Raw genomic sequence first — 26,602 nt, forward strand, 5'->3', positions numbered from 1 at the left:
AGATGTTCCATGTCAACTTGAGAAAATAAACTGGGCTGTCTGTACCACAGATCTTAACCTGCAATGTGAAATGGAAATATAAAAAATCCCCTTTCTCCAAAAAGTAGTAAAAACAGTCCCCTAATTTGTATTTGCAGGGCACCTAACACAACCCTTTAGCTGGTACAGGCCGAACACAGAACATGAAAAGAAATCCTTTAATTCTGTGGCACAGACCCTCAGGGACTTCCTTCTCTTCACTCTCCACTGAATTTCCATGTGCCTTACTTGAAGGGAACTCATAACCAGCTAAAACAGAACAAGCCTGGTTCATAAATGTAGTCTGGGGTTGGCTAAATTGCAAGTTTAGAAAGAAGAAAAGCCACTAAAGTATTAAATCAATTCTTCTATTTAAGTGTAAAGGCTCTATGAGAGTAATTTATTTAGAAATTATTTGTACTGGGGATTTCCATTCATTAGTTGTGCTCTATCATGACAACCTTAGAAGAAAATCAATAGGAACAACCTTTGCGTTGGCAACTTAATAGTTTCTTGTGATAATATAGGGCCATTACTGCATTCAGCGTGACTAAAATTAGATTGTCAGACTATTATGGAGGGGGGAATAACGCCTTCTATTTTAATGATCATAGGAACGCTTTATGGTGAGCCATTAACTGTGGGAGAGCACAGGTCAAAAGGGTGTCCCTGTACAGCACGTGGGGCCAAGCTTCACAGGAAGCCAGAAGAGCAATATACTGGTTGATTAAAATTGAAAAGGAATGGGGAAAGGGCTTTTTTTTTTTAGTTCAGCTGGTTATGAATCTCCGCTAAGTGCCCTTTCCCTTGGCATGAGCTCCTCCAGCATTCACTGAGAGCAAGTGGTCAGGATTACCCTTCTGTTCACTGCAGACTCCCCGTCTGGGCCCTGGGCAGGTTTTCCACATCCTTCACTTGTCCTTAGATGTGAGTCACCTGCTCCATGGAGAGTTACCAACTTTTGCATCCCACAGCTCCCCCTCTCCGTGGGTCCAATCAAAAGCTGACTCAAACCCTTTTGCTCCTTCACCAGAGGAGAACCTGCAGAACAGCTTCTTCAGCTGATTAATACATATGATAAAAACTGCAAGGCACTGAGACCCCCAATATTTATGTTACACGTATCTAGAGATTGTACTAACATGATAAGGCAATGATAGAGGATGCCCTTGCTCAGCACAGGACCCTATGGCCAAGGGGATGGCAAAGGGGCAGCAGGGTACCACCCTTCCCTGGAATACTCTCTCATCCCTGGGAACTGGGAGGAAGCCTATTTCCACCTTCCAGCCACGTGGCAGAGCCAAAATGAGGGATCAGATGTCCCACATCCTGGTTGAACAGCTGGTCCAGTGGAGGGTGCACCATTCAGAGTAACGCCCTGCTCTGGCACTGGACCAGTTCCTTTATCACCAAGTCCACTCTTTTCCAAAATTTGTATAGTTAAACTCATATAACTCCTTGAGCTTCTCAACCTCTTCGAAAGTATTTCTTAATTGAAAAAATCTGTGAGGTTAAAGAGTTTTTTGTTTCTGTCACGATTGATGAAACCATAAAATAGTTTATATGGTTCCTATTATGTGAATTGATCTTCCTCAATGTCCACTGAACTCAACATGAGTTTGACACTGAAAGGGTGTGAGTTGGTTTATTGGTCTAAATACCTTTATAACACAAATCAGTGTGGATCCACTTTTCAGAAAACTGGACACTAACCAGTAAAACTCTATAAACAGAACCACCTGGAGGCAAAGTACTCATTGATGTACCACACTTTACTGATAAAAGAAAACAGAACTACTGCACACAATTGACAATATGGACCCTGGGCACCAAAATCCATACTCGGTCTGTAAACTAAATGGACCCAGTTTCTTTTCCTAAAAGCAATTATGTGGTTGTTGTTGACACACCAGTTTGACTGCCAACATGAGTACAGCCAACAGATGATAATGATCTGGCTTCCCATATTCGACCTCCCTATAGGTCTCCCAAAACTGTTTACACCATTGTTTGTGAATACACTGATACAAATACCCAAATGAACAAATCAATGGTGATAATGAAACAAAAGCTACTTTGTGTCTCTAAATTGAACCATGAAGGAAATCCAGCTAGACTTAGGCACGTATGAATGGGATCCCAGTGCAAGCTGCCTAAATCGGTCCATGAAAACTGTCAGGATTGCTACATGCCTAGGGTTATATGCCCATACTTTTCTCTGTCTTACATGGGATTGTGCTCCATGAATAGTTCTGCTGACAACAGGAGGACAGTTTCCAGAGCCAAGAGTTTTGTGGTGTAACGGCATCGGAGTTTGGCTCCCCGATAGACCACATTCACAGGCAGATGCCAGTGACTATTCACTGCTGCTCTCTACGTGCCACACATGCACACTTGAGAACAAGGAGTTAGGTGACAGCCTGCAGTCCAGAAGCCCTCAGTGATGAAAGATTGTAAGTGGTAATTGAGTACAGTGAGCAGTTAGCTCCTGGCAGGGATTTAAGTGACCTTCCTCCTCTGAAGGAGCTTTGGATTTAAGCTCCATGCAGATGAGAGTAATGAAACTCTTCAACCTAAAAACTCAGTGGCAATTAAATGTGTTATTCAGTGCACACAACTGTGTACGTGTGGGACATAAATGTGTAACTTGGTATGCACACGTCTATGCAGGTACTCATTTTGTACTGATTATATCAACCAACTTCTCCAGTTAAAACGCAGTGAGAAAGAAAAGTCTTTTCAAAATAAGAAATACCTTGAAGTGATTTATTGTGCTGTGCACCATGACTTCTCAACCCTTCCTTGTGCACGTTAGGCAAAGCCAGACATTGCTGTTGAATAAACATAGAGGTAGACAGTAAGTCCATTGTCAACAACTCTGCCTGGGTGGGAACTGGTGTGTAACACCATCAGCTGCTGGTGGCTGCTACTTTGGTGATACAAATGGAACTGGACAGGTTCAGGATAGGATGTCAGGCTCAGTGTAGCTTTTCCTTGCTCTGATAGTGCTTTATGCTGTGGCCTGTGTGGTTAAATGCTCAGGTTGTCCTTTGGCTAGGAGTGGGTGAGCACAGCTAGTTTCAATCCTCATCTGTACTTCACAGCTAATTTCAGCCTTCCTGACTCATGTTAAAAGAAACATAATAGTACTTCAGGACAAGAAGAATAGGGAAAAGGACAGATTTCAAGAAGGGGGGATGCAGCAGGAAACGTAGACACCGCTAATATTTCGGTGCCCAGGCTGAAAATCTTTCAATGGGGCTTATTTTCTGTCAGCCTGGAACATCAGTCTTCCAAAAACCAAATCTTGTTAAAGTACCCATCTGTACTGAACAAAAGGGAATGATGCAGAGTTCCTACAATAGCATTGGGCAGCTACATCCCAGCAGCAGAAATGATGGAAGGAGACCCCACTGTGCTGTGTACCCAGCTATGGAGCCTGCTTAGAGCCAGGCCAGCAAGTCTCTACACCCAGCCCAGTTAGCATGGCCATCCTCACTCTGATGCCAGTGCTTTCACAGGCTGGGCAGACTTTCCTCAGTCCATGAGCTGCAATAGAGACATATGAAGTGACCAGTTGGGCTTGAAAATCTGCACAATATCACCCCTTCCCAGTAGGCAGTCTGCTATCAAGTCTACACCCTTAAAACACAGTTCAGGCTTCCCTTTACCTAGAGGAAAAAAAAATAAAGAAAAAACTTATGTAAAAACTTCATCTAGAGAAAAAAACCTGCCTAAAATTAAAATATGTTTGAAAGAAACACACAGGTGTCTGCAGCAGGGGATAAAATAGGCTTTGATCCTTTTGTACACCAAAAGATGTGCAGGATGAGTTTGAAAAGTACCTGATTCCACATGTATCACTTGTACCACGTTGAGACTCAGTACTTTTGCAAAGCAGATACAAAGGCTGATTAAACTGAACACCTGACTTCTATATGGCAAAATTTGAGAACTCTTTTGTAGATGTCTGGTCTCAAACCCACGGCAGTGGTGAGTGGAGCTCACCAGTAATTTTGAATTCCTTAGTGGAAAGCAGTGTGCTGGCTGAGGTGAGCCCACACAGGGTCCCAGATGGTCTCCAGGGCAGCCTGGAGCTGCCTCAGTGGGAAGGTCCCTGAGCTGCCCATCCACTTCTGCACCCATGTAAACCAGGGCAGCAGTACAGAAATTCCAACTGAACCCAGGTGATTCAAAGCCTCCTGAAACTACTGCTTTCTCCTTTATTTATTTTTCTAGGAAAGATGGAGGGGTGGAGCTGCAAATCCAGTTAAATTGCTACAGAGATGTCACTGCCTACTTTCCAAAGGGGTTTCTCAGTTGCCCAAAGCTCATGCTTCCTTCAAGGAGGAACGGGCAGACCTACGTGAAAGCTGTGTGTGTTCGCTGACAGGGTACATTGCTAAGGCTTGTTGCAATTCTAGAAGTTAATTTATTGGGTTTTTTAAAATCAAGCTCCTTTTTTTGGCCTTTTTTTTTTTCATTTACAGTGGAATGAAGAATTATTCTTGAGGATTAGCATGAGCTGGTGAATAGGCACTGGAATAAAGCTCAGAACATATGAGTTCCATTTCCTGCTTTATTTGCTGCAAGATTCTCCCCCAAATCACTTCAATTCTCTCGCTCCTTGCTTGTCTAGACAGCAGAGCACTGAAGGCAAGGGCTGCCTCTCCCTCTGGGTGAAATCTGGTCTGGCTGAAATCAATAGCAAAAAACTCACAGGATGCAGCCCTAGCATCACTGGAGGCAATGGCAAATTTCTGGCCAGATTCAGTGGGGCCTGAATTTTACCCTAGGTATTTCCACAGTGCCTAATTTAACAGGGCCTTTATCTCAGCAGGGGAGTGAGATGCCCCTGTAATACAAATAATGGTATTTATAAAGTCCCTCTCACACACACACACACACAGAACACTCTACAACGTGGGGAACGTGACAAAGAACAGAGCTCCTGCCCAGGAAAGCTTCCAGCAGCAAGGCACGAATGGATAAATTACAGGAGAAAATAATGACGACAGGTACCATCTAGGCAAAAGAAAAGCAGCATGTGGTAATTGGAGCTGGAACGCTTCACAGAGCAGCTGTTTTTCAAGAGCTCTCTGAAGAAGGAAAAACGAGGGCTGGGCAAACCTAGAGAGGCTATTGCAGGCATGTGGGTGGTAAATAAACTGTCTCAGTCTGTAGAGTCAGGTTTAGCCTTGAGTTAAATACTGCAGGCGTTGTGGAAACTCTTAACCATAAGGATTTCTAATGAAAATCTTGACAGACTTTTAATGATACAACTGCTCCAGGGGCTTGTAATAAAAAGGTGAAGCTTATAACATTTTGGGCTGTCCTGCCTGCTCAGTGCTACCAGCTTTCACCCTGACAGATTGAACTTTAGCAGTTCGATTCCCAGACTGAAGTGCTGCCTCCACTTCTCAAACATTTACTGTGTGTTTTTCAAATATCATGCTATAGTCAAGGGCAAATAGCAGGTGGTTCAGCTCGTATTTTGTAACACCTCAGACCTCACTGCCATGAGGAGCAAGAAACCTCTTTGGTACCAGGCTCAAAACTGTCTCTTCTCTTGCCAGGGGACACTTGAACTGGCTTCAGCTGGACCGACGGGTGCTGGAACATGACTTCCCAAAAAAGTCAGGACCGGTTGTTTTGTACTTTTGTGTCAGGTAAGTGTGTGTTGGTGAGCCCTTCCCATGGGATACAGATATGGACTACCTGTTCCCTGCAGACCAGGAAATGAGGTTGTCGGTTTCTCTCACTGTAGAAACACCTGTGGACAAACAAACACTTCTGCAGAGGTTTCTTTTGAGCTCTTTGAGTTTGAAAACTCTTCTCACTCAAGAGTAAACAAGTAGTAGCCACACTAACACCCAGAGTTGCCTGCAGAGAAATGTTGCATGAGGACAAGATCAGATGTTATGTCTTTACACTTTTACTTGTGGGCTTTCAACTGGAAAGTCCAAGCTGGGTAGGGCTGAAGAACAAAGCCCTCCTTCTGCCAGGATAACCCATTTGAGCCAGCAACCTGGAGGGAAAACACTTGCTTCCTCACCAACGAGCCACGTTTCCTCTGGATTGTGCCCAGGGTGTGTGTTCTGTCAGGGACCAAATCAATACCAGAACAGCTCTGTCATATTCACCTTCTGAACTCACAAATAGCAAATTATGGCATTTTATGGCAGCCAGTTGGCTTCTACACAGCTGGATCAGACTAGAAAGGTTTTAATGAAGATTATTGTAGTTTGGGAGCTTCAAACTTCATCTGGGATTTTTACAAGGACCTGTTAGTGCTTGGAAGCTGCTGGAAGCTGCCATTGCTCTTGTGCACACAGTGTCTTTGCCTCCAAGGGAGATATTTTCTGAGAAGACAAATTTGCTCTTGCAGCTTTGAAACGCCCAGAGAGAGGCCGGGGGCTGGGATGGCATATGCACAAAATTAAGTTGAGGGTTTTGACTTACTTTTAATGGATAGCTCATGTCTAGAACTAGCCAGTGCAGTGTTACCGTGTCTTTTTCTGTTAGGCTTTCCACTCCAGTGTTATATTACATCTGACATCACTCTCATTCATTCCATAGTGCCCACAAAAAATGAAGACCTACTTTTGAGTTTCTTCCCCTGAGTGAAGCCTTTTTTTAACTTGCATGGTGATTGTCATTCATTTGACTTCCATTACAAGGAAGGGTTCTCAAGAGAAGAGACTCTTTGTTCTGTTATGTCCCCATATTTAGTGGTGGATGGCCCCATGAGATCAGAATTTGCCTGCTGTCTCTCAAGAGAAGAGTTTAGTCTACATTTTGAGTGCTTCAAACAGTAAGGGTAGATCAGAGCCGAACAGCTCCAGTATGTAAGATCCAGATCCACCTGTGCTTAACAAAACTGTTGATGCTCGTTAAGTACACATCAACTATGTTATCAAACATCTTGTCTAGGGGCCAAATTGAGGAGTCTGTGCTAGTACAGGGATCTCACGGAAAGCAGGGAAAGCTCTGGCTGAGCAAGAGCTAAGTGCAGGTTTTAGGAGTGGAACTGTTAAATGTGTGAAAGCCGGTGCTACTGAGCCGCTCTCGTATTCATTTCAAAGACCACTCAACAAGCATAAATATTGCCATCTGTATTGTTTTATGAAAGTTGGCAGCACAGTGGAGACCAGTCATTGTAGCAGGATCGTAGCCAAGAGACATCCTAGGATATGGATCCATATAACAGTTAGTGAATGAGTGACCCCTCCCGTTCTGGAATTGCAATCCACAGGGAAAAAACCCACACACACATTCGGTGTCTGAAAAGTGTGTGTGTGAAAACCAGACGGATTGTGGACTTTTACTCTTATTGGGGGCAGTAATGAGTGGATTGTCACATTGAGTTATGATTTGGATTGGAGTGGAAGGCCAGATGCTTCAAGATTTAGGAATGGGCATTAACTTACCATGGCTTTTCTACTGCTTATTTCCCCTGTGGATGTCAGATGCTGGCAGAAGTTGAAAAAGTTTCTCAGCACATAAAGAGTTCCCATGTTCATCCCCAGATCTGACCTGAGCAGAAGGCAATTGAAGAAACCAACTCCAGCCAGATGGCTGAAGCTGGAAGGGCCCCACATATCTGTCACCCAGTGGTTTCAGTTCTGGCTTGGGAACTAAAGCAAGGGCTGACAGAAAGGTTGTGAAGAGACCCACCCATAGATGGGGTTTTATTTTCATGATCTGGGAGATGAGTGGCAGTTTGAAAAGACATCCATAAACATACCATAAACAGAATGCTCCCTCTCCCCTGCTGCCCTCAGCTGGAAAGCAGAGATAATTAGTGCTGTGCCATACTTAATCACAGATGTGTTAGTTTTTAAGGGACTGGGTGCCCATAACACCTACTATGTCATTGGTGAAGGCTTGCCTGTGTTTGCAGATATCTTCTTGCGTTACCCCTCCCAAGCATTGCAGCTGACAAAGCTTAGATTGGTGCTGGGCATCCTAATTGGGGAGATAGTAATACAAGTAACTGGATGTGCCAGATGCTCATGACACAGAAATCTGTTTACTGCATTGGGATTTAGTAATGGTGTGGGTTTTTCCCTCTAGTCGAAGTAAATGTACAATTCAATCACACTGTGTAGCTACTGAAGAGATGAAGCCTCAGGCAAGAACAGTGAATGGTAGTTTGTAAAGAGGATAAGCTACATTTTCACCTTTTTTATGTGAACATCAGATTGTTTTTACCCTCAACACTCCTGCAGCAATGTTGATGGGCAGCATGCCCGCAAAAGATGCCACAGATTTTAACTTGCTCTAAAAGTACATTTAGAGGGAAGCCTGCCCTCTTAAGAAAAGGCTTCTTGGAAGAACCGTGCTGAAAATAGGAAGTTTCACAAGCTTTGCAGTGTGAAATTCTCCTCCCTTTTTTAAATCTCTGCAGCACTGTTGAAGCTTTGTCTTTTGACACACATTTCCTTGGGGTTTGACATTGTTGAACACTGATCTCCAGTGTCTTTACTCTCTTCCGTAATCAAAGACTAAAAATTTCACAGCACCGTGTCAAAGAAGGAGGATTTTAGAAGGATGTTTTTAGCATTGCTTTGTAAGAAATTTCTTCTGCCCTTGTACATTTACACAGCTACTGAAGCCTCCCTGTCTTCAGGCTGTCATCCAGTGCTTCTCTAGAAGCTTTCCACTGAGAACAACATAGGAAGCAATCAGAACTCTTGGGCAGCTTGAACTGCCCCATGGCTATTGTGCAATATTATTTTATAAGACTCTGATAATATCTGTTTACATAGCTCTAAAGCCACAAATGAAAGCAAGAGGGAGTGCCATGTGTCATGCAGGGAAGGTGGGGTGTCTGGCAACTGGATGGGAGTGATATTAGTTCTCATCATAGAATTAGCTTCCCTGGATGGCTTCCTATAGCCCTGGTCACTCAGTTGTTGGTGAAATTCATTCCCTGCCTTGGAGGGTTTACAATGCAGGTAAGCCAAGTCAGATGAGAGTCACCACTGAAGTCCAGGAGAAGCAAATGATGGGGATAAAGGAAAGAGGGATTGCTTGGTTAGTTGATTTTACAGAGGTGTTTTGAGACCAGAAGAGAACAGAGAGCTGTGTGGTAAAGGGCAGGAACCTAAGTGTGGAGACCCACATGTCAAAGAGTTCAGAGGTAAACAGAGCTAGCAGGGCTTCAGATAAAGGTTGTTATACTTTAGGCAGGGAAGGAAGCATTTTGCTCAGACTCACACATACAGAAGGAAGGCAAAGTTAAACTTTGTGTAAAACTTTGAGAGAGGACCAAAGCATAGACATGCTGTTCATGGAAAGTAAAGTCAGACAGGCTTTGCAGTGAGTTCTCATCTTCTAATGATGGCCTTGTGACATTAGCGATCCTTAGCAAGGGAACCACCATCATGGGTCTGATCTCATTATCTTCTGGGTGTTTGTCATGCTGTTAATTTATATGAACAAACTTAGCAAATAAAATTCACTCTGCTGGTGGATCTTTTCCCAGGAATGAATATATTTGTTCTCAGGGTAGCTCCACCAGCTAAACAGGGACAACTCACTGCAGAAGTCGTCACACTAAATCAGAATATCTCTCACATGGAAAGGCTTTTCTTTCAGAACGGCATGGAACAAAATGAGAAATAAATCCTCAATACTCAAATACACTGGGGGGCAGAGTTTGTATCTATGGCCCAGCAGTATTCCCACAAAGGAATGCCTGTGCTCAGCAACATCTGGCATGTGTTCATACGCGCTGGCTAGGCTGAAGTCAGCATGGGAGCTGTGGGGGCTCAGGACTCTCAATATTGAGGCCAGAGATTTTGCCAGGTTACCACAGTTACTGGAGAACAAAGTGGCCCTAAATAAGAGACCGGCACTGAAACACAGAGTGCAAAGCTCGTGGGTGTCATTGCTCCCTTTAACCTGACAGAAAGGAGCTCTGTGTGCAACAGCAGTGGTCCAGGTGCGAGGCAGGTGGGACTGACGTCTGAGATGAGACACCACACCAAACCTGAGATGTTTACCTGGCAGACAGCTCTGTGTCAGGGCTAATTAGTGCAGCCTCCCTGTGCAACCACAGGAAAGAAATAGGCACTTTTCAGGAACAACTCATCCAACTTATCTGAGATGACTTCTTCGGAATTCAACAAGTTGCAGGCTAAAATACCTGTGTCTCTTCTCTGACCTCAGACCCCTGCTCAGATATAGGTGTTTACATCATAGCTACCTCTTTTCACCTGATGAATCCCTCTGTGCATCAAGGGCTGTCTATAAATTTAAAATTATTATTTCAAACAGGTTGGCACAGTCAGGGTTGAGGAAGCATTTCCCGGCTACAAGGTTTTGCCTGACTACCTAAATGGAATTGGACCAGATTTCACCTGTTAATGAGGCCTTATGCTATTTTAGTCTTTCAGCCCTCCTTTGTAGCCAGTCTTTAAACCTGTGTTCCATTAGAAAAGGACTAATGCTAAAAATGAAAGAAGCAGAAGACCATTTGGAAACAGTTGACCCTGGAAGGAAGAGAGACAGTGGTTATTCATAGGGCTAGACAGACATTAGAACTTGTCACTGAAACGCATTGCTGCCTCTAACACAGGCCAGACACATGTGTGGGGTGCAGATTCATAGCATCCTGCTCTCAACTTCCCCGACTAACTCACGTGGCAATCCCAGCACACCATGGCTGTGGTGCCATTCACGTCCACTCAGCTTTGCTTCTGTCCAAGAAATCAGATTACAGGGTGGTGATGACAGCAGCCTGCCGTGGCAGGAGGAGCTGAATAGAACCACACTAGATTAACCAGAGCAATTTATTTGTCTCACATGTGATGGGCTGTGTTTCTCCATCCACAGTTTTCCCCACCAGAGAGGGGTATGTGGTGCTCCAATCCTTTGCTTCAGGCAGGGAATGAGGAATTGTGAGCTCCTGTCTCTCCCATCCAAGGAAGGAGAAGGAGCAGACAGCCTTCTTTCTGCCACATGGTGTGAGATGGGTTTACAGGAACTGGGGGGAGACATATGAGGAGATTATCAAATACATCAAATTTACAGTCAGGAGAGAGGGAGATAAGTGGCAGAATTTGCTGTCACCTAAGGCTTTATTACGCCTGTTAGCACCCAGGAGAAGTTGGCAGGGGGAAATCACATATACACAAATTGCTCTGCTCCTCTGCTCTTCCTAGGTCAGCTCCAGGTCCCTCTGCACAAGGAACTGCAAGGAGAGTAGTGCTGGACCCCAATTTGCCTTGGAGCTTGATCATCCCAGGAGAGTTCAGGGAACTGACCTGAGATTTTTCAGCACCTTGGGGTGCTCCATCTTCATTCTCATGGCTATCTGTCTCTTTCCGGAGCTCCTTCCAGCTGTGCTGTCTCCCTCACCTGCTGTCAGTACCAGTACTGAGCCAGAAATTCCCTGCACCAGGGAATTTATGCTACATATAAGAGGAGACAAAGAGCCATGTCCTGCTCACATTATAGCTCTACATGCCCGTGCACTGCGCTGCAGTGCTGTAGAAATAATAACAAAACACAGAATATTAAACCCACATAATCAACCCAGTCCAACCAAGCTGCTTTCAGGGGTTTCTGTGAGCTACCCTGTCTATAAAGTCCGTGCCATAACCCAGATCTCTCTGCACAGCATGTGTTCTGCTGGTTGGTGTGCACCAGCTGTGTGTACGCTAAGCAGGAAGATCCCAAAAGCCGGCAGCCCCGCACACCCCCTCCTCACCGCCTGCCACAGTGTATAAATACAGCCGCACAGACCTTGTTTGTGCTGGAAGACAAGGCTCCCCGCAGACAATTTATTGCAGCCTTCCCAGGGTGGCCCCCTGCTCTGTTCACCCGGGGGAAGGTGTAATAAATTGCCTGCGGGGAGGCTTTGCTCCTCAGAGTCTCTTTAGAGATATGAGAAACTTCTGTCCAGTTGGAAGATTTACTTGTGTGAAAACCGACCTTTGCTTGAGGAAGGGAACTAATGGGGCTCTGCTACTTAGCACACAGCTCTGAGCTAAGCCATCCATTACACACACATCTTAATAGCAGTCTGGCTCTTGAGTCCCATAACATCATTTCTGTTTTCTGCTTAACTAGGAATATATTTGTATAAGTGAGCTGTGTTGAGAGAAGGGGATAAGTTGTTTTTCCTTTCCGTTCAGCTACCCCAGGTGGAAGAAAAAGCAGCATTCTGAAAATTTGTTGTTTTGAGCCACATTTTAAACATGTTGATGCTGGCAGCATTGTCTTGTCTAATTTTGGGAAGCATTTAGACAGCATGATAGGTACCGTGCAGAAATGATGGATGCTGTCAGTGTAGGATTTGTATCTAATTTGGATCAAGCAGCAGTAGCTGTGTTAGTGCCTACACACAGCTACTCTGACTGGGTCAAAGTCAGGCAGACTTGTTTCCGTTTCCAATGCAATTTCTGTGTTTGTACCTCACACCAGCGGGTGTGATGTTCTGTCATCAGGGGAGCAACAGAAAGGTCTGCTGTGAGGGGTCCCCCCATCGCCAGGGCATTGGACAAGGGGTAGAGTGAGTGAGTAAGTAAAGCTTATACCAAAACAAATCACAGCAAATCATACCTTTGTGTGCTGGTGACAACACATGGAATGGCTGGAGGGATTTCTATTCCTAAAATGGTCCAAAATCCTCAGATGAAAGAGGTGGTCTCTAGATACTGAGAGATGGTGTTATGCCGGACAGTGCATCCAGAAAGTTACCTCTAATAGACAAGATATGACTCTTGGCAAGGACCAAAGAGCAGAAAAGGGCTGTGCTGATGCTCAGGAGATTAAGGGGCAATGCCCCTGGTGACTGAGGAAGAGGAGGGGAGGAAGGCAGCGTGCTGCTGTGATCCAGTCACTGCTCTCACCTCCTGCTTGGGACAGGTGTCCACATCACTCCAAGCCAGAGGAGCTGCAGCAGTTTTTATACAAAAATTAACACACCTTCTTGTACAAAAATGCACTTCTCTTGCAAGCCAAGCCAAGCTTCATGGGATATTGCAGGGGTGGAGCAATTTGCAGAGTGTATTGAGCTGAACTGCTGCTTTTACAGCAGGTCTGGTTCCCCACATGGGGAGGGGGCAGTGGACTCACTGTATTGAGGTCAGTGCCTTTGCTTGATGCTGTAACCAAGCATCAGGAAAGAATGTACCTGCATTTACCACCCTTCTCTGTGTTGATACTGGACCACCTTGTAATTTGCAAAGACTCCCAGGACATAGAGCCTGGAAGAGACAAAGAGAGTTGGTATCTATATATTCCAAAGTAGATCCCTAAGTATTTTTTACATGAAGAAGATTAGGCATAGGAATGAGCAAATATCCCCAAAACACATGGTTTTCCAGGAGTTCAATGGGCCAACATCCTAGAAACACTAAGAAAAAAGGATTGGCAGTGGGTAAAGGTGCAGACAGCTTCATAGTGCAGTACAGCTGATGGGAAAGAGACAGGGAACAGGTTCAGGTTAAACAGTATTCATATCTTTTTATTTTGCTAGCAGCAATTCTCTGTATCTCTGGAATCACTTTCACCTCCAGTTTTGTGGCTTCCCTGCAATGAAGTCAAAGTTGACACAGGCCTCTCTTGCTGCGTCCTGTCCCCTGCATACTGATCCCGTCGGCTGGGCAAGGGGGGGCCTGAGCATGGCACAGGCACAGGGGAAAGGACATGGCATCCAAACCAAAACAAATGCAAAACGGGAGGTAAATGGAGCTTTTTAGCTGATTTTCATTCCTGACTGATTACTTAACAGGCCAACTACTTAGCATGAGCATTGTCTGCTTTAAGTGTCAGCACATAAAAGTGTGCACCCATGGCTATTAGCAAACAGAGCTGGAACATAAAAGCTGCTGTGCAGCCTGTGCTGCTCAGAATACTCATTTAGCATGAGACACTGGACATAATGACATCTGCATTTAAGTCCATTATACCAACACATGTGATTTTTCTTTTCCTGGTTAGCAAATGGCCTCATATTTTTCAAATTATCCTCTGAGGTTCTGAATGACATGGTGAGGGATAATGAGCCACACTCCAGGATGAATGAGGCAGAAAAGGGGTGTTCTCCTTTACCCATTGCTTTCTAATAATGAAATAAGGGGCAGTCCACTGACAGAGCCACCAAGCTCTACTGACAGAGCATCCCAACCAGATTGGAGTCAGCCAGCTGGGAAAGATGTAGATAGAAGTCTTTTGGACTAGCTGGTTCCCACCAGAGTCAAGCTTCACAAGAAGTAGGATGGTATCACTGCCCCAGGACAGATATATACCTGAAGTAGGCAAAATATCATTGTGTTGAAGATCACAGAGAAATATTTTTACCATTTGGCAGGTTCTGCTTGGAAGTTAACACAGGGGCTTGTGCTCTTGAATGCTATGACAGTCTTATCTTCCCAGTCAGCAACTCAACTCCTCAGAGCCTAGTCCCTGCTGGGTGATAGATGGCCAAGTTCAGGCTGGTGGGATATGTCCAGGGCTGCCAATGCTAAATAGTTTTTGTTTGAGAGTTTCTTTTGGTGTGCTGAAATTGAAAGTGCTGCTCCTTTCTGCTCTTACTGTCCACACAAGCACCCCACCAACTCAGGTGCTTGACAGTCCTGAGCTCTCCAATCCCCACCGCAAGGACGAAGCACTAGTGTTCAAACACCTTCCCAACACTGCTAAATTTGCCCATCTGCACACACACTTATGAGACCAGCAGCAGCAGTCAGGGATTCTCCTGGTAAGCCCAGCACCCAGTCAGGCATTTCTCTGAGTCACAAGTCAGAGGTGGGTGAGCCCGTGCGTTATGCAAGGGAGAAGTTACAGTAATACCAGTTTCCCATCACCCAAGGATCAGGAGTTTCCACAGACACCACTGTGAGTCTGTGCTTGGCTGGTTACGATGGGAATTGCCGTTCATCACGGCATGAGGGGGCTTAAGCTGTCTCAGAGCATGTCGTCAGTTAACCAACGCTTAATAGAGAGCAATCTGATCAGTACAAGACACGTCCTCGCAGCTAAAAAGCCTTAAATGTTTCAGATGCAGCAGCTTCTGAAGTCTTCCAACACCTTCTGCAGTACTCATTATTATTTCCCTGCTGTTGAGAGGGAGCAGCCAATGTAGGCACTTTGTGTTCATTATCCAGAGTAATATTCACCGGTCTATTTAATTAATGCTTAGAAAATGTACTTGATGAATTATAAGTTACTGGGGCAGGGGAGGGAGGGGGAATTCAGAAATAGATTAACGTTAGCTGATCTTTTAAACTTTCTCCAAAATTATTTCTTTGGTTTTTACACTCAGCAAGTCTCATGGGGTGTCCCCCCTTCCTACACACAGCTAATTTCTCACAGCCACAGTTGCTGACTATCAAGGAACCTCTTGTAGGAGCTGCTGAAGGCAAAGCTGTTTGCTGGGTGTATTGCAAGAGATGTAGGTAGTGGAGCAGAGGTGTTGGCCATGTTATACTGCCTCTTTCTCTATCCAGCCCATCCATTATATCCTGGATACATCATCCTCACACCACATGGAGGAATGATTCTCTCAGGGGAGTCCTCAACAGAAATCTGAGAGTGCCCCTCGAAACTGATGGTCTTGAAACATGCACAAGAAAGGGCTCGTAAGCTTAACAGGCAAAACAGACAGAAGGGGGCAGAGAAGGGAGCGGTATTTTCTAAACACAGCACCACAGCCCAAGCAGCTAAATGATTTTCAGAAGGTCACGAAGGAAACCTGTGTCCGAGTTGGGAATTTAACTCAGATTTTTGTGCTTGGTTCATTGCCTTAGCAGCTGGATGCTTCTGCCTGCCTCCTTTGTCACTGACACTGGTCATTGTAAAGTGTGATTTCCCTCACCGTATTTGGAAAAGGTGGTAAGAGGAGGAGATCTGACAGAGATTCACCATCAGTGAGGGGAAAGAAAGAGTCTTTCCCTCCCCTTTCTGTTTTACAGCACCAACTGTGAATTCAGGGGAATCTACTCCAGTTCGAGTTTTCTGAGCTTGCTACACAGAAAATCCCATAAGAGTTCCCTTTGCAAATCTGTTTTCTTTTAAGTAGCACCAATTTCGTGGTGCACATGTTTTGCATTTGCCTGGGTGCATGTGTGAGAGCCAGTAGCTCCCCAGCTCACTCTCCACCCTGGAGATCGCTTGAGAATTGGGTTTTCTTTGTGAGGGTGAAGTCTCATGTGCAGGCTCTGTGCTACGAGAGGCTCAATTTTGTACAGAAAATGATCTGTGTAGGTGTCCATGTGGAAAGCCTTGGGAGTGCTCCTTGCAGCCTTAAAAAATGCAATATTGCCCTCTAGTGATGGTGAGGATGGTCTCGTTTGAGCTGGTGAATTAAAAAGCATTTTGGCTAACCTTCACTGGGATTCAAAATGGAATAAATGTTCCTGTTTTCTTCTGACCTTGGAATTAAAGATCCTACCGTCATAACTCAGAGAGCACTGGTAGTGGTGATAAGCAGGGAAGGTTGTTCAAGAATCACAGAATGTGTAAAATTAGCATTATTCTCCATGAATTCAGCAGATGGAAAGCCAGCTGCACTCACAGAGCAGATCTAGTAAGAAGGTTCCTTTTTTAATGCAAAATTTTTTGCATTTCTAAAGCCAAGTATATTTTTATTTAGAAAAAAAAAGGAGAGAGAGAAGTAGTTTCAAGTACAGGAGATGAAACACTGTGGAAACTAGAAAAAAATAAGAGAAAGTCTAATCTTTGTGTTTCATCATCCCTGTATTCAGATGTTGTGAGTTTTGGAGGTTGGAGATTTGGGTTGTTTGTGGGTTTTTTTGGTTGGTTAGTTGTGGTTTTTGTTTGTTTTTTTGATTCAAGTTTTATTTTTATTACTTGTTTGAACTCTTCTGGAGGGGGAGAAGGAGGAATAATAGAGGAGCCCTTCAGCAGATGAACAAAATGTTTCTCTCACTCTAGTAAGCAAGGAACTGGTTCTGTCAGGAAATAGAGTGTTTTGAATACCCTTCAGAAGACACTCAGGAGTACTACAAAGCCTTGACCTTTGCCCCTAAGAAGGTTGTATTTAAGGCCCTTGCTTCTGCAAATAGCTCAGTGTGGACAATCCCTCCAGTGCTTGTGTGAAGCCCCAGAAGCGTCCACAGGTCTCTCGGCTCCTCTCCCAGACAGCGGGGTCAGGGAGTGAGGTTTCTCTGTAACTGGACCCCGCATGTCAGCCCAGATTCCTAAGGAATTTGGTTATTTTAAAGTCCCTGATGCAGACATCATTTCCCTGGCACCTTCCTCATTCTAATTGCCTCTGACAAGGCACAATAGTACTGGAATTTATGTATGGAACATCACTGTCACTGCACTGCAACTTAAAGATCACTGCAAAGCAACATGGGCAGACAGAGCTATTTATTTTTCCTTACTTAAAACACTAAGTGAATGAAAAATTCACTTCAGTCATTCACTGAACCTATCCAGCTTTCTGTTACTACAGGAACACACAGCATACCTGTATATAATGATCAGTCATCGACATTGACAGTATCCTGAGCTTCTTTCCCCCCAGAAGTTCACAAGGCAGAATTGGAGCCAATTCAAGCCAGTGACAAAACTCGCACGCACAGACTTCACTGCCGAAGGATCAGACCTTCCAAGCAGGCAGGACATGGAGTGCTGAATAAATGCATACATATCATGGGCTTTCAACATAATTGTAAATATTTTGGGTGATCGACCAATGCAAAAGAGTGAGTTTTTCTGACACGGAGGGTTTGGGCTTTCTCCTGAGTTCTGAGTAGTCATCTCAGCTCCAAAAAAAAATAGATTATTATGGTTCCCTTTCATCCCCAGCATCGCTACTCATAGTACTGGTGAACTGTGAAAGGTTAGTAACTACTAGTTTTTCACTCGCTGACCATAGCTACATAATGTAAAGAAGCCTTTATAAAATTTGTCTTATGTAGAGCTGAAGGCGACAGGAAGGGAACCCAGAAGTGCATTTCTGTCAGTGAATATTTTTGCAAGAAGCAGGTTAATAGCACAGAAATGGTTACGATAGGTGAAGGAGTGAAGAAGTGTCGAAATGTGATGGTGAACAAAGGGGAAGCTTACAGGTAAACAGAATAAAAGATTATTTTGAGCCTAAAAACAAAACAAAGGGTTATTTAGAAACTAAGTCATCCACTTGATGATCCAGTTCCTTTGGTGTGGCTGGGGTGGTGGTGACTGATCACGTCCTGGAGCCTGCACAAGCCTCCTTCACTACCCCAAAGCAAAGAAAAAAGGTTCATTTTTAGTACACTCATCATGACTCCGTTGACCACATTTTTCAATGTAATAAGTGCATTTCCATGTTTTGTCTTAGTTTTCCCTCATTCCTAACCCCTCTTGCTTTCCCTTTCAGGTTCTACATTGAAAGCATCTCCTATCTGAAGGACAATGCCACCATCGAGCTGTTTTTCTTGAACGCCAAGTCCTGCATCTACAAGGTAAGGACTCAGGGAGCTCTGTGTGGCATCGGCGTGTGCTGAGACACCTGGGTCTGCATTTTCTGTCTTGAAATTCACACCTGGACTTTCAGATACAACCTCCTCCTCCTCTTCCGACTCACAGCCTCCCTCACTCCTCTGCCTCCAGCCTCCCCAGCACTTGGCAGCAGCTTCCCTGTCAGAGGGAGGTTCGAAGGAAAAACACCCCTGAAAGTACCTCTTGTGGCTGGCAGGAGTGAATTTGCACTGCTAAAATTATGAACTGGCTTGTATTTAGAAAGAAAGGTCTGGCTTTGTGTTAAAAACCCGCTCTGGGGTCAGTGGATGTCGTGAGGGTTTCCCGCCCAGAGGGGGCGGCAGTGCAGCGTGGGCGCCATATTCAGGACTGGGCGATGGGGGCAGGAGGGTGTGTGTGAGGGGGAAGAGCTTGTGAGAGGGAAAGGTGGAATATCCTGACTTGGAAGGAGGCCATGAGGATCGTTGAGTCCAGCTCCTGGCTCTGTCCATGCTAACCCTGAAAATCGCACCATGTGCCTGAGAACACTGTCCAAACGCATCGTGAAATCTGGCAGGCTTGACGCCATGACCACTTCCTTGTGGAGCCTGTTCCAGTGCCCAAGCACCCTTTGGGTAAAGAACCTCTTCCTAATAGCCCACTAAACCTCCCCAGACACAGCTTCATGCCATTCCCTCGGGTCCTGTCTCTGGTCACCAGAGTAAAGTGACCTGTGCCTGCCCCTCCACTGTCCCTCGTGAGGAAGCTGCAGACCATCATGAGGTCTCCCCTCAGTCTTCTCCAGGCTGAACAAGCCAAGTGACCTGAAGTTGGTGGGGCAGCAGGAGTCTGTGGGTGTATGTGTGGGTGGTCTAAGGGTACCTGTGGGTATGCACTGAAGATCACCTTTTACAGGAACAAGCCATGCACTGAGAAATATTTTTTCTATCAGGAATAGCCCTCCCTGGTAGGTACTGAAACACCAGCCTGCTGTCCCTGGCACTGTAGCTCAGAGCAGCCCCTGGCAAGGTACTCTGTGCACGAGAGATAAGGGCATCCTGGCACAGCCTCCACTCGGAGTAGTGCCCGCAGCAGAGCAGTGAAGCTGATCCCCCAGATACCACAAGCCAAACATGAAAGGACTGGGTGCAGAGAATTAACCAGCCCCAGACCACGCTGAGGTGGAGATTGGCAGTGTGCAGACTTAGCCGGGTGGGCTGGACGTCTGGGACTGGGAGAGGTTTTTCAGCAGCTGGGATTCCCTGGGAGGATCCCTTCTACCTCCCTGTGTGCTGGCAGAGGCCATTCCCAATGACTCACCTCCATCTGCCAGGGAGGAAGCAGTAGGAAAAGACAACTGTAGTCAGGGAGCAATTTTACTCACATCCCACAACTCAGCACATTTGTGACCTGCTAAGCCAAATAGCTTACACCGAACCCAGAGCCTTGCTTGACATCTACATGTCCTAAAATGTAGGGACTAACTTTGCATCTTCTAAAATGCAGAGCAGAAGCCAGCAAATGCCTTTTTTCTGGTGCTCAGGAACCAGGCAGGGCCGCTGAGCTGAGCTGTGCAGCGCTTTGCTCTCAGGCAAGGCTGCAATTAGATGTGCTTAGTCAGCCCTCCTCAGCAACAAGCTCAGTGAGCATCACATTTTGGTTCCTGGGGAAAGTTCCTTTTTGAAGTCTTGCCAGGAAAAGCTTACGCTGTTGTTCTTTTTTTGGAGAAAGCTTAATAATAAGAGGAGAGGAAAAGAAATAAAGAAAAAAAGTGCCTACAGACCTAGGTTGGTCTATTTCAGTCTGACCTCTCCTGAAACCATTACTTTGCACATTCAAGCTGACTGTCATCTCTACCCAAAAATAGCCCTGCTGAATTCCCAGTCTCCCATGAGGATCCTTCCCAATTTGACTTCCAGCCACAGTAAGCCATGCTGTGCTATTAAAAAAGGCACTGAATTTGAAAGTTGGGTGCGAAGTGTCTGCTAAGACTCAGGGCAAGCACCCGGCCAGCACGCCTGCAGGACTCCTGTAGCTGTAAAAAGGGGGATTCAGTGTTTAAGCACAGCCAGAGCTTCTTATTCCTGCAGCTAGCAGGTGGTGTTGCATGCTCCCAAACCTTGAAAGCTTCCTTGTTGCACCAAAAGTTTCCTTGTTGGACTTCCCATCAATACCTCCACCTCTGGTTCTGCTGCAGCCAGAAAGACCATATTGTGTATGAAATAAGTGTAGTTCTTAACGCTGTGCTAGAACCTCAGACCTTCCCCTGTTGATTCTTCAGACAGACGTCCTCAAACATCCCCATACAGAGAACTGCTCAAGCTGGGAAAGAATAAAACTGAGGCCTGTTTAGTTTGGGGCTGATGGTCACTGGGTTGCCAGCTGGCTCTGTGTTAGGGGCTGTACTCCTCTGGTTGTGCCCACCACTCCCCCTCAATCACCCTGTTGTGTAATGAGACATTCATGAACCCACACACCCAAACCCTCACACAGGACCAGCAAGATACTGTTGCCCAGAAATGCCAAGCCACGTTTGTACTACCAAATAAGACAGGGCTTGGCATCAGACGCTGTCCCTTGATCAGTCAGGCTGTTTAATTACTAGCACGTTCTGGCGTGGGTTTTGGCGTGTGCCAGCAAGCTCCATCCCAGGCGTCGCTTCGGCACTGTTCAAGGTTGTGCACCTGTTCCCAATAGGCAACACAGTGGTGGAAACCCCATCTGGGACTGGGGGAGGGAGGAATAGTGTTTAGTCATGAGCTGTACTGCACCCATGTACCCTTGGGGCCAGAGAACAGGCTCTGGCCCACTTCACTTACTAGTATAGACTTGCCATAGCATCGACATGCGGTTGCAGAGGCTGGTTTGTCCGTACCATGCCTGGTGCATCTAGATGGGAGAGAGACCGGGCTCTGGCTCTACTCTCCATCGCCCCTTGCTGTGGGATGTGCCCACACAGCCTGCAGCTGAATCGACCTCTTGCACCCGCCGCTTCCCTTGGCACAAGGTTCATCCTTGGTGCAGGTGCCTGTGTGAGTCAGGCAGTTCAGCTGAAAGGGGAAAGGTGTGTTTACCACCCGCAGCAGAGCTGCTCTTCACTCCCCAAGGAGTTGTTATGAAAGAGGTGAAGAAATCACTTATTTTAAAAAGCTGGCACTGGTGAAAGCCAAGGACACCTGGATCTTACCCTGTGTTTTGTTCCCTTTGTTTTTGATTTTGCCAGAGACAAGCCAATGCAGCAATTGTGGCTTGTAAATGAGGTGTAGCCATAAGTTGGCTGGAGCGTGGATCACAGCAGTGATCTATATTTAGATCACTCATTTCTTGCCAGATGAAGTAAAACATTAAAAACAGCAGCTTAAATAAATACAATAGAAAAATCACCACAGGAGTGAGCTGAGTAGGGACCCAGTTTACTGGGCCATGTACCTAGGAGACAATGTAGGAGTTCTAGTTGCAGAATAGAGATCTAAACAGTATCTCAGTAAAAGCCCATTAGCTACCCAAAAGCAGACCAGAGACTCAGGAAGAGCAGTCTTGGCCACAAGACTAATGCTCATACTATCCATCCCAAGCATCCTTGATGCCGGATCTGCATCCCAAGCATTCAGACAAAGCAGTGCCTGGACCCCTTGGTTCTGTGACTGCCATCTCAGGCACAACAGAAGCATCCTGAGAGGACCTAATGGGACCATCAGTGTCCTTCATGTGACCAGGGTGATCAAGCAAACCCTTCAGGATTGCTTTCATCACAGGCTGGATCCTTAGAATGGAGCAGAGAAGATCTACCAAAAGATTTGCTGTCACAGCTCATTCTCAAACCACCCCCGGCCCCAGTGCTTGTGGGGCTGAAAGGGCCAAAACCAGAGCTCCCATCCTGCACATGGGAATATGGCTCTTTTACCTTTGAGTTTACCCTGGGCAAGGATCAGAGTTCTGGGGGGACTTTGACACAACTTCAATGAAGACAAATTCTAATTTCCTTGCTTTTGTGAACCAAGGAGAAAGCTGTGTTCCCTTTGAAGCATGGGTGACAGCTGGGGGCAAAAAATGTATTCCCTAGGCTACCTGTCACTGAATCACACAAGAAAATAAAATTTACCCTGATCCTCAGCCTTCCACCTGCTTTCTCCTCCCTCCTCCTTCATGGCACATTCAGTTATGCTTCATTTACCAAGCCATTATACCAAATATTTGGCTTTCTCCACATCTGAGTGGAGTGGGCAGGTTCTCACTCCCTTTAGTCTCTGGGAGCATAGGGAATGCTTTGAAGCCAGAGGAGAAGACTGGCACCACAAGCTTTGCTGTGCAGTAGGAAGGAGGAGATGTATGTCCTTCTTGCAGCAGCTCAAATTCAACTCTCTTTTTCTTTCTTGTTTTCTTCACCTTTCAAGGAACTCATTGAGGTTGACAGTGAGGTGGTGTTTGAACTGGCTGCGTACATCTTGCAGGTAAGCACCCACCTTCTCTCACTTCATGCTTCGTTATGTTGCATTAAATCTTTTGATTTGCCAGATCCACAACGGCTGTATGGCAGTGTAGGGGTTCCCTCAATTGCAGGAGAAAGATGTCTTTAAACAGTTTTCATGGTTTCTACCAAAATGGGTACAGAAGGCTCTCAAACCAGATCTCTCCATGCAGGGAGCAGATACTAATGCTCAACATTTTGCATACAGAAATGTGTATTATGTTTGCACAAACACAGATATCCAAGACCCTGGAGTATAATGTACAGCCAGAGAAAATCTAAATGATGAATGCAAATTCCTAGGTGAAATCCATATGCAGTGGGTTCTTCTCCAGTGACCCTCCTTGCATTTGTTTTCCCAGTGAGGTTTGGTCCTCTGATGAGCTCCATAAGTTTCTACATAAGCAACTGTCTGTATTCTCCAACGTGGGCAGAATGGCTTAAAGACTTTCCAAAATATTGTCTTTTGAAGTTCCGCTCTTCAAGAAGAGGGAAAGGGGTCAGAGGGCAAATGACCAGCAGTGTTTGGTAAATATCTAGTTCCCAGAAAAGAATCTTCTCAGGGTAACGAAGGTGGGTTATGTGAAAGTTCTCTTTTTAGGAGTTTGACTGTGGGAGCAAATCAGACATAATTGTCAGATGATCCTTTTTCCCTCTCTTACAGTCTGATTTTTTCCCATCAGCCATGAAGCTGTGAGGAGCCATGTGAGCAGACAAGCCAGCTCATCAGAGTGCACTAATAAATAACAATGCACTGCACTTCTAGAGCATTTGCCATGTTAAAGAAGCAATTAATGCATAGGGATTTGAACCTTCATTAAAATCATTTTATGTAACAAAAATGGAATGAGAGAGTCAGGATGGGGAACTCAATTAACAGCACATTATAGAAACTGCATATTGGCTGTTGGGGGAATACACATCAAACAACGGGCCCATTGTGAGGAGCAGCAATGGGGTTATGAATCTATTGTCTGCTCATCCTAATGAATAACTTACGTGCTTAGCAATTGTACAGCCAGATCCAGAGCTCCTGCTGTAACCCTTGTTGCTGGGATTGTTTCTTGCCACAAACACAGGATGTTACATGTATTCCTGTAGTAGTTTGATGTGTAACTTAATGAAAACACTCAAAACAAGCCACACCTCTGCTCTCTGTAACCAGAAATTACTACAGCCCGTGTTTGTGACAGGATCCAAGTAAAACAAATGGGATCACACTGCATTTTGTTCTACTTCTCGCTGCAGCATTTAGGTCAAAGCACTGAAGTATGAAGAATATACCCTACAAAATTGTTTTTTGAATTTAATATCCCCATCCCTGTGCAGGCCAGGGCATATCCTTTGGGCTTTGCTATGTGTTGAACTATCATCATGGCATGCTTGAGGAGTCCTTCCTATGAACCAGAGAAGTGCTTGTCTGTCCTTCAGTTCACTCAAAGGGAAATGGGAAGACAGTAAAGGTCTGTCAGAACTCAAATGATTTAGTCTGTAGCCTTATTCCAAATTGTTTTATTACCAGAACAAATTGAAGTACCACCAAAGCTCTGAACTTTACCCCAGCCTCAGGACTGAAACACCACTGGACGTGGGCTGACATGTTTTGTGGGTAGATGGATGGATGTAAAGACAAAAGACCTGAATGCAAAACCCAGTCCTCTTGGCAGTGGAAATTCCCTCATTGCCCAAATTACCTTCTCGCACTGTGCTTTCTGTGTAGCTAATGGCAAATGAGGTGCTTTAGCATGAATCATGTGAAAGGCATATTGTCTATGGAAAATACAAAATGCATGTTAAATCTATTGAGGAGGGCACTCACCAGATTCTGAGGGTTTGCCAGGTGTGCAGTAAGACTCAGGTACTAATATAACTACTGGAGTGGAACATTATCCAGCCTTTTAACATCAGGCTGTGATGGTAATAAATAGAAATATCTAGATATACAAGTAAGGGAGCTAAATACTCCTCCAAATAGCCAGCAAGGAGTTAGAGAAACCTGTGGCTTGCATTCCATTGAAAGCTGACAATCAGCAAGTTTTTTGAAAGTCTAGGTACTAAAAAATGGCCAGAATACTTGTAAAAAAAGTCAGAGGAGTTGCAGTCTCAGAGGCTGCAAGGCCACTGAGACTTCAGAGATCTCCTAGCAATGTAGCATCAGCACTGGCCCAAAAAAATTTAATTACTAGTATTACTTCCTGCAGCGTCTTGGGTATCCACTAGCAGAATGAGGAATCATCTGGCCCTGTATTAGGCAAACCTTTTGTTTGTTAATCTGCCCAGCTCACTGCATGTATCATGGCACTTGACATTAGATACTGGTTCCAAAAAATACATGAGGAATCAATTACAACAGGAAATTGCTGCTAAATGAATTTTACAAATGGAAAATCTTGAACAGCAGTTTTCTTCTCTTTTTTTCCCATTTTTAATTATAGATTTTTATTTTTCTTCCTTGTTTTACAGGAGGCAAAGGGAGATTTTTCAAGGTAGGTGAACTTAAAACTTTTTGCCACTGTGTACTGTGAGAATGAATCTGGTAAAATCACTGTGTGAGCCATGAGATTCAACTGTAGCTATGTAGTGATTGCCTGTGTGAGCAATGCAACTCTGTGTGCATGGCTAACATAGAGAGCGGGTTTCCTGATATAATTTCTCCTCCAAACACAGGCTTGGACCAGAGCATGCCTTGCAAACAGCATTGTTTGTGATTTTGTTGTTGACAAATCTCATTATGTGCTCATGAAGTTCAGGAAACAGACTAGTCTTCAGAAGGAAATTGCTAAGGAAATGACTCTACGATCACTGTTGTATCACAGATCCAGCCAGAAGCAACATTAAAATTCCATGACTAATTGATATTTCAGCTCAAATTTGGACAGAGTTCTCAAAATCACAATTTAGATAATTGGGTTTGTTGAACTTCCGCTGTCCCTTGAGCCAAATCTTCAGACTTACTGTAAGAAATTCGAAGAGGTGACTGTACTTGGTGTTTTAGAAGTTTGTTAATGAAATGCCCATGAATTATCATTTAAGTTGACAGTATCTGTCATTTACACATAAGTAGCAACCAAAGGTCAGGCGGTTGTTTGATGTCTCATGTAAGAAACATGAAAGTTCTTTGTGTGAAGCTGAGGAGAACTGACTATGCTAAGTATTTCACATACTCCATATATTATTTTTGCTGACCTGAACGTGAGTTCAGCTGGAGGACCACAATATCCTCAAAAGTTAGTTTCAGAATGGGCAGTGGGTTGAATTGCCAGATAAGCCCAAAGAGATGTCTTAATTTTGCCAGCACTGAGATACACTGAGAGAAGATGATAATGATGAGAGGCTATGAGTAACAGGCAGGATCCACCATCTGGTGGTCTGGGACTTCTAGCCAGCTAAAATTGAATAAAATCAGTGAAAAGGAACAATGCATTGCAGATATCACCTGTCTGTTGTGGAATCTGAGCTGACAGAAGGTAACCCTTGCTAAAAGGAAGTTTAAGTTCTGCCATATCATTTCTCAAAATCTTAACATGCAAAATCCTGACATTCATCTGACCACAGACACACAAGGCCAGTCTTGCTTCATTTTTCGGTTCTGCTGAATAATTCAGCTATCAGAAGAGTTTATTTAGAGGGTACTGCAGTGCATGTGGCTCTTTGACTTTTCAATCTGGTTTTCAATGCACTGCCAAGTGC

At 44.9% G+C, this 26,602-nt stretch overlaps 1 protein-coding gene across 7 annotated transcripts in view; it reads left to right on the plus strand.

Moving 5' to 3' along the window:
- The window catches only part of FRMD4A (FERM domain containing 4A), a 367,435-nt gene that overhangs the window by 269,572 nt on the left and 71,261 nt on the right, over positions 1-26,602 (plus strand). For all 7 annotated transcript variants that reach the window (XM_027679513.1, XM_027679512.1, XM_027679514.1 and 4 more), the window contains 4 exons: positions 5,595-5,687; positions 18,365-18,449; positions 22,839-22,895; positions 25,376-25,398. In XM_027679513.1, coding sequence (XP_027535314.1) covers positions 5,595-5,687; positions 18,365-18,449; positions 22,839-22,895; positions 25,376-25,398 — 258 coding nt within the window. The remainder of the gene's footprint in view (positions 1-5,594; positions 5,688-18,364; positions 18,450-22,838; positions 22,896-25,375; positions 25,399-26,602) is intronic.

The sequence above is a fragment of the Neopelma chrysocephalum genome, unplaced genomic scaffold (assembly GCF_003984885.1).
Source record: "Neopelma chrysocephalum unplaced genomic scaffold, ASM398488v2 Primary Assembly neopelma1_45, whole genome shotgun sequence".
Lineage (NCBI taxonomy): Eukaryota > Metazoa > Chordata > Aves > Passeriformes > Pipridae > Neopelma > Neopelma chrysocephalum.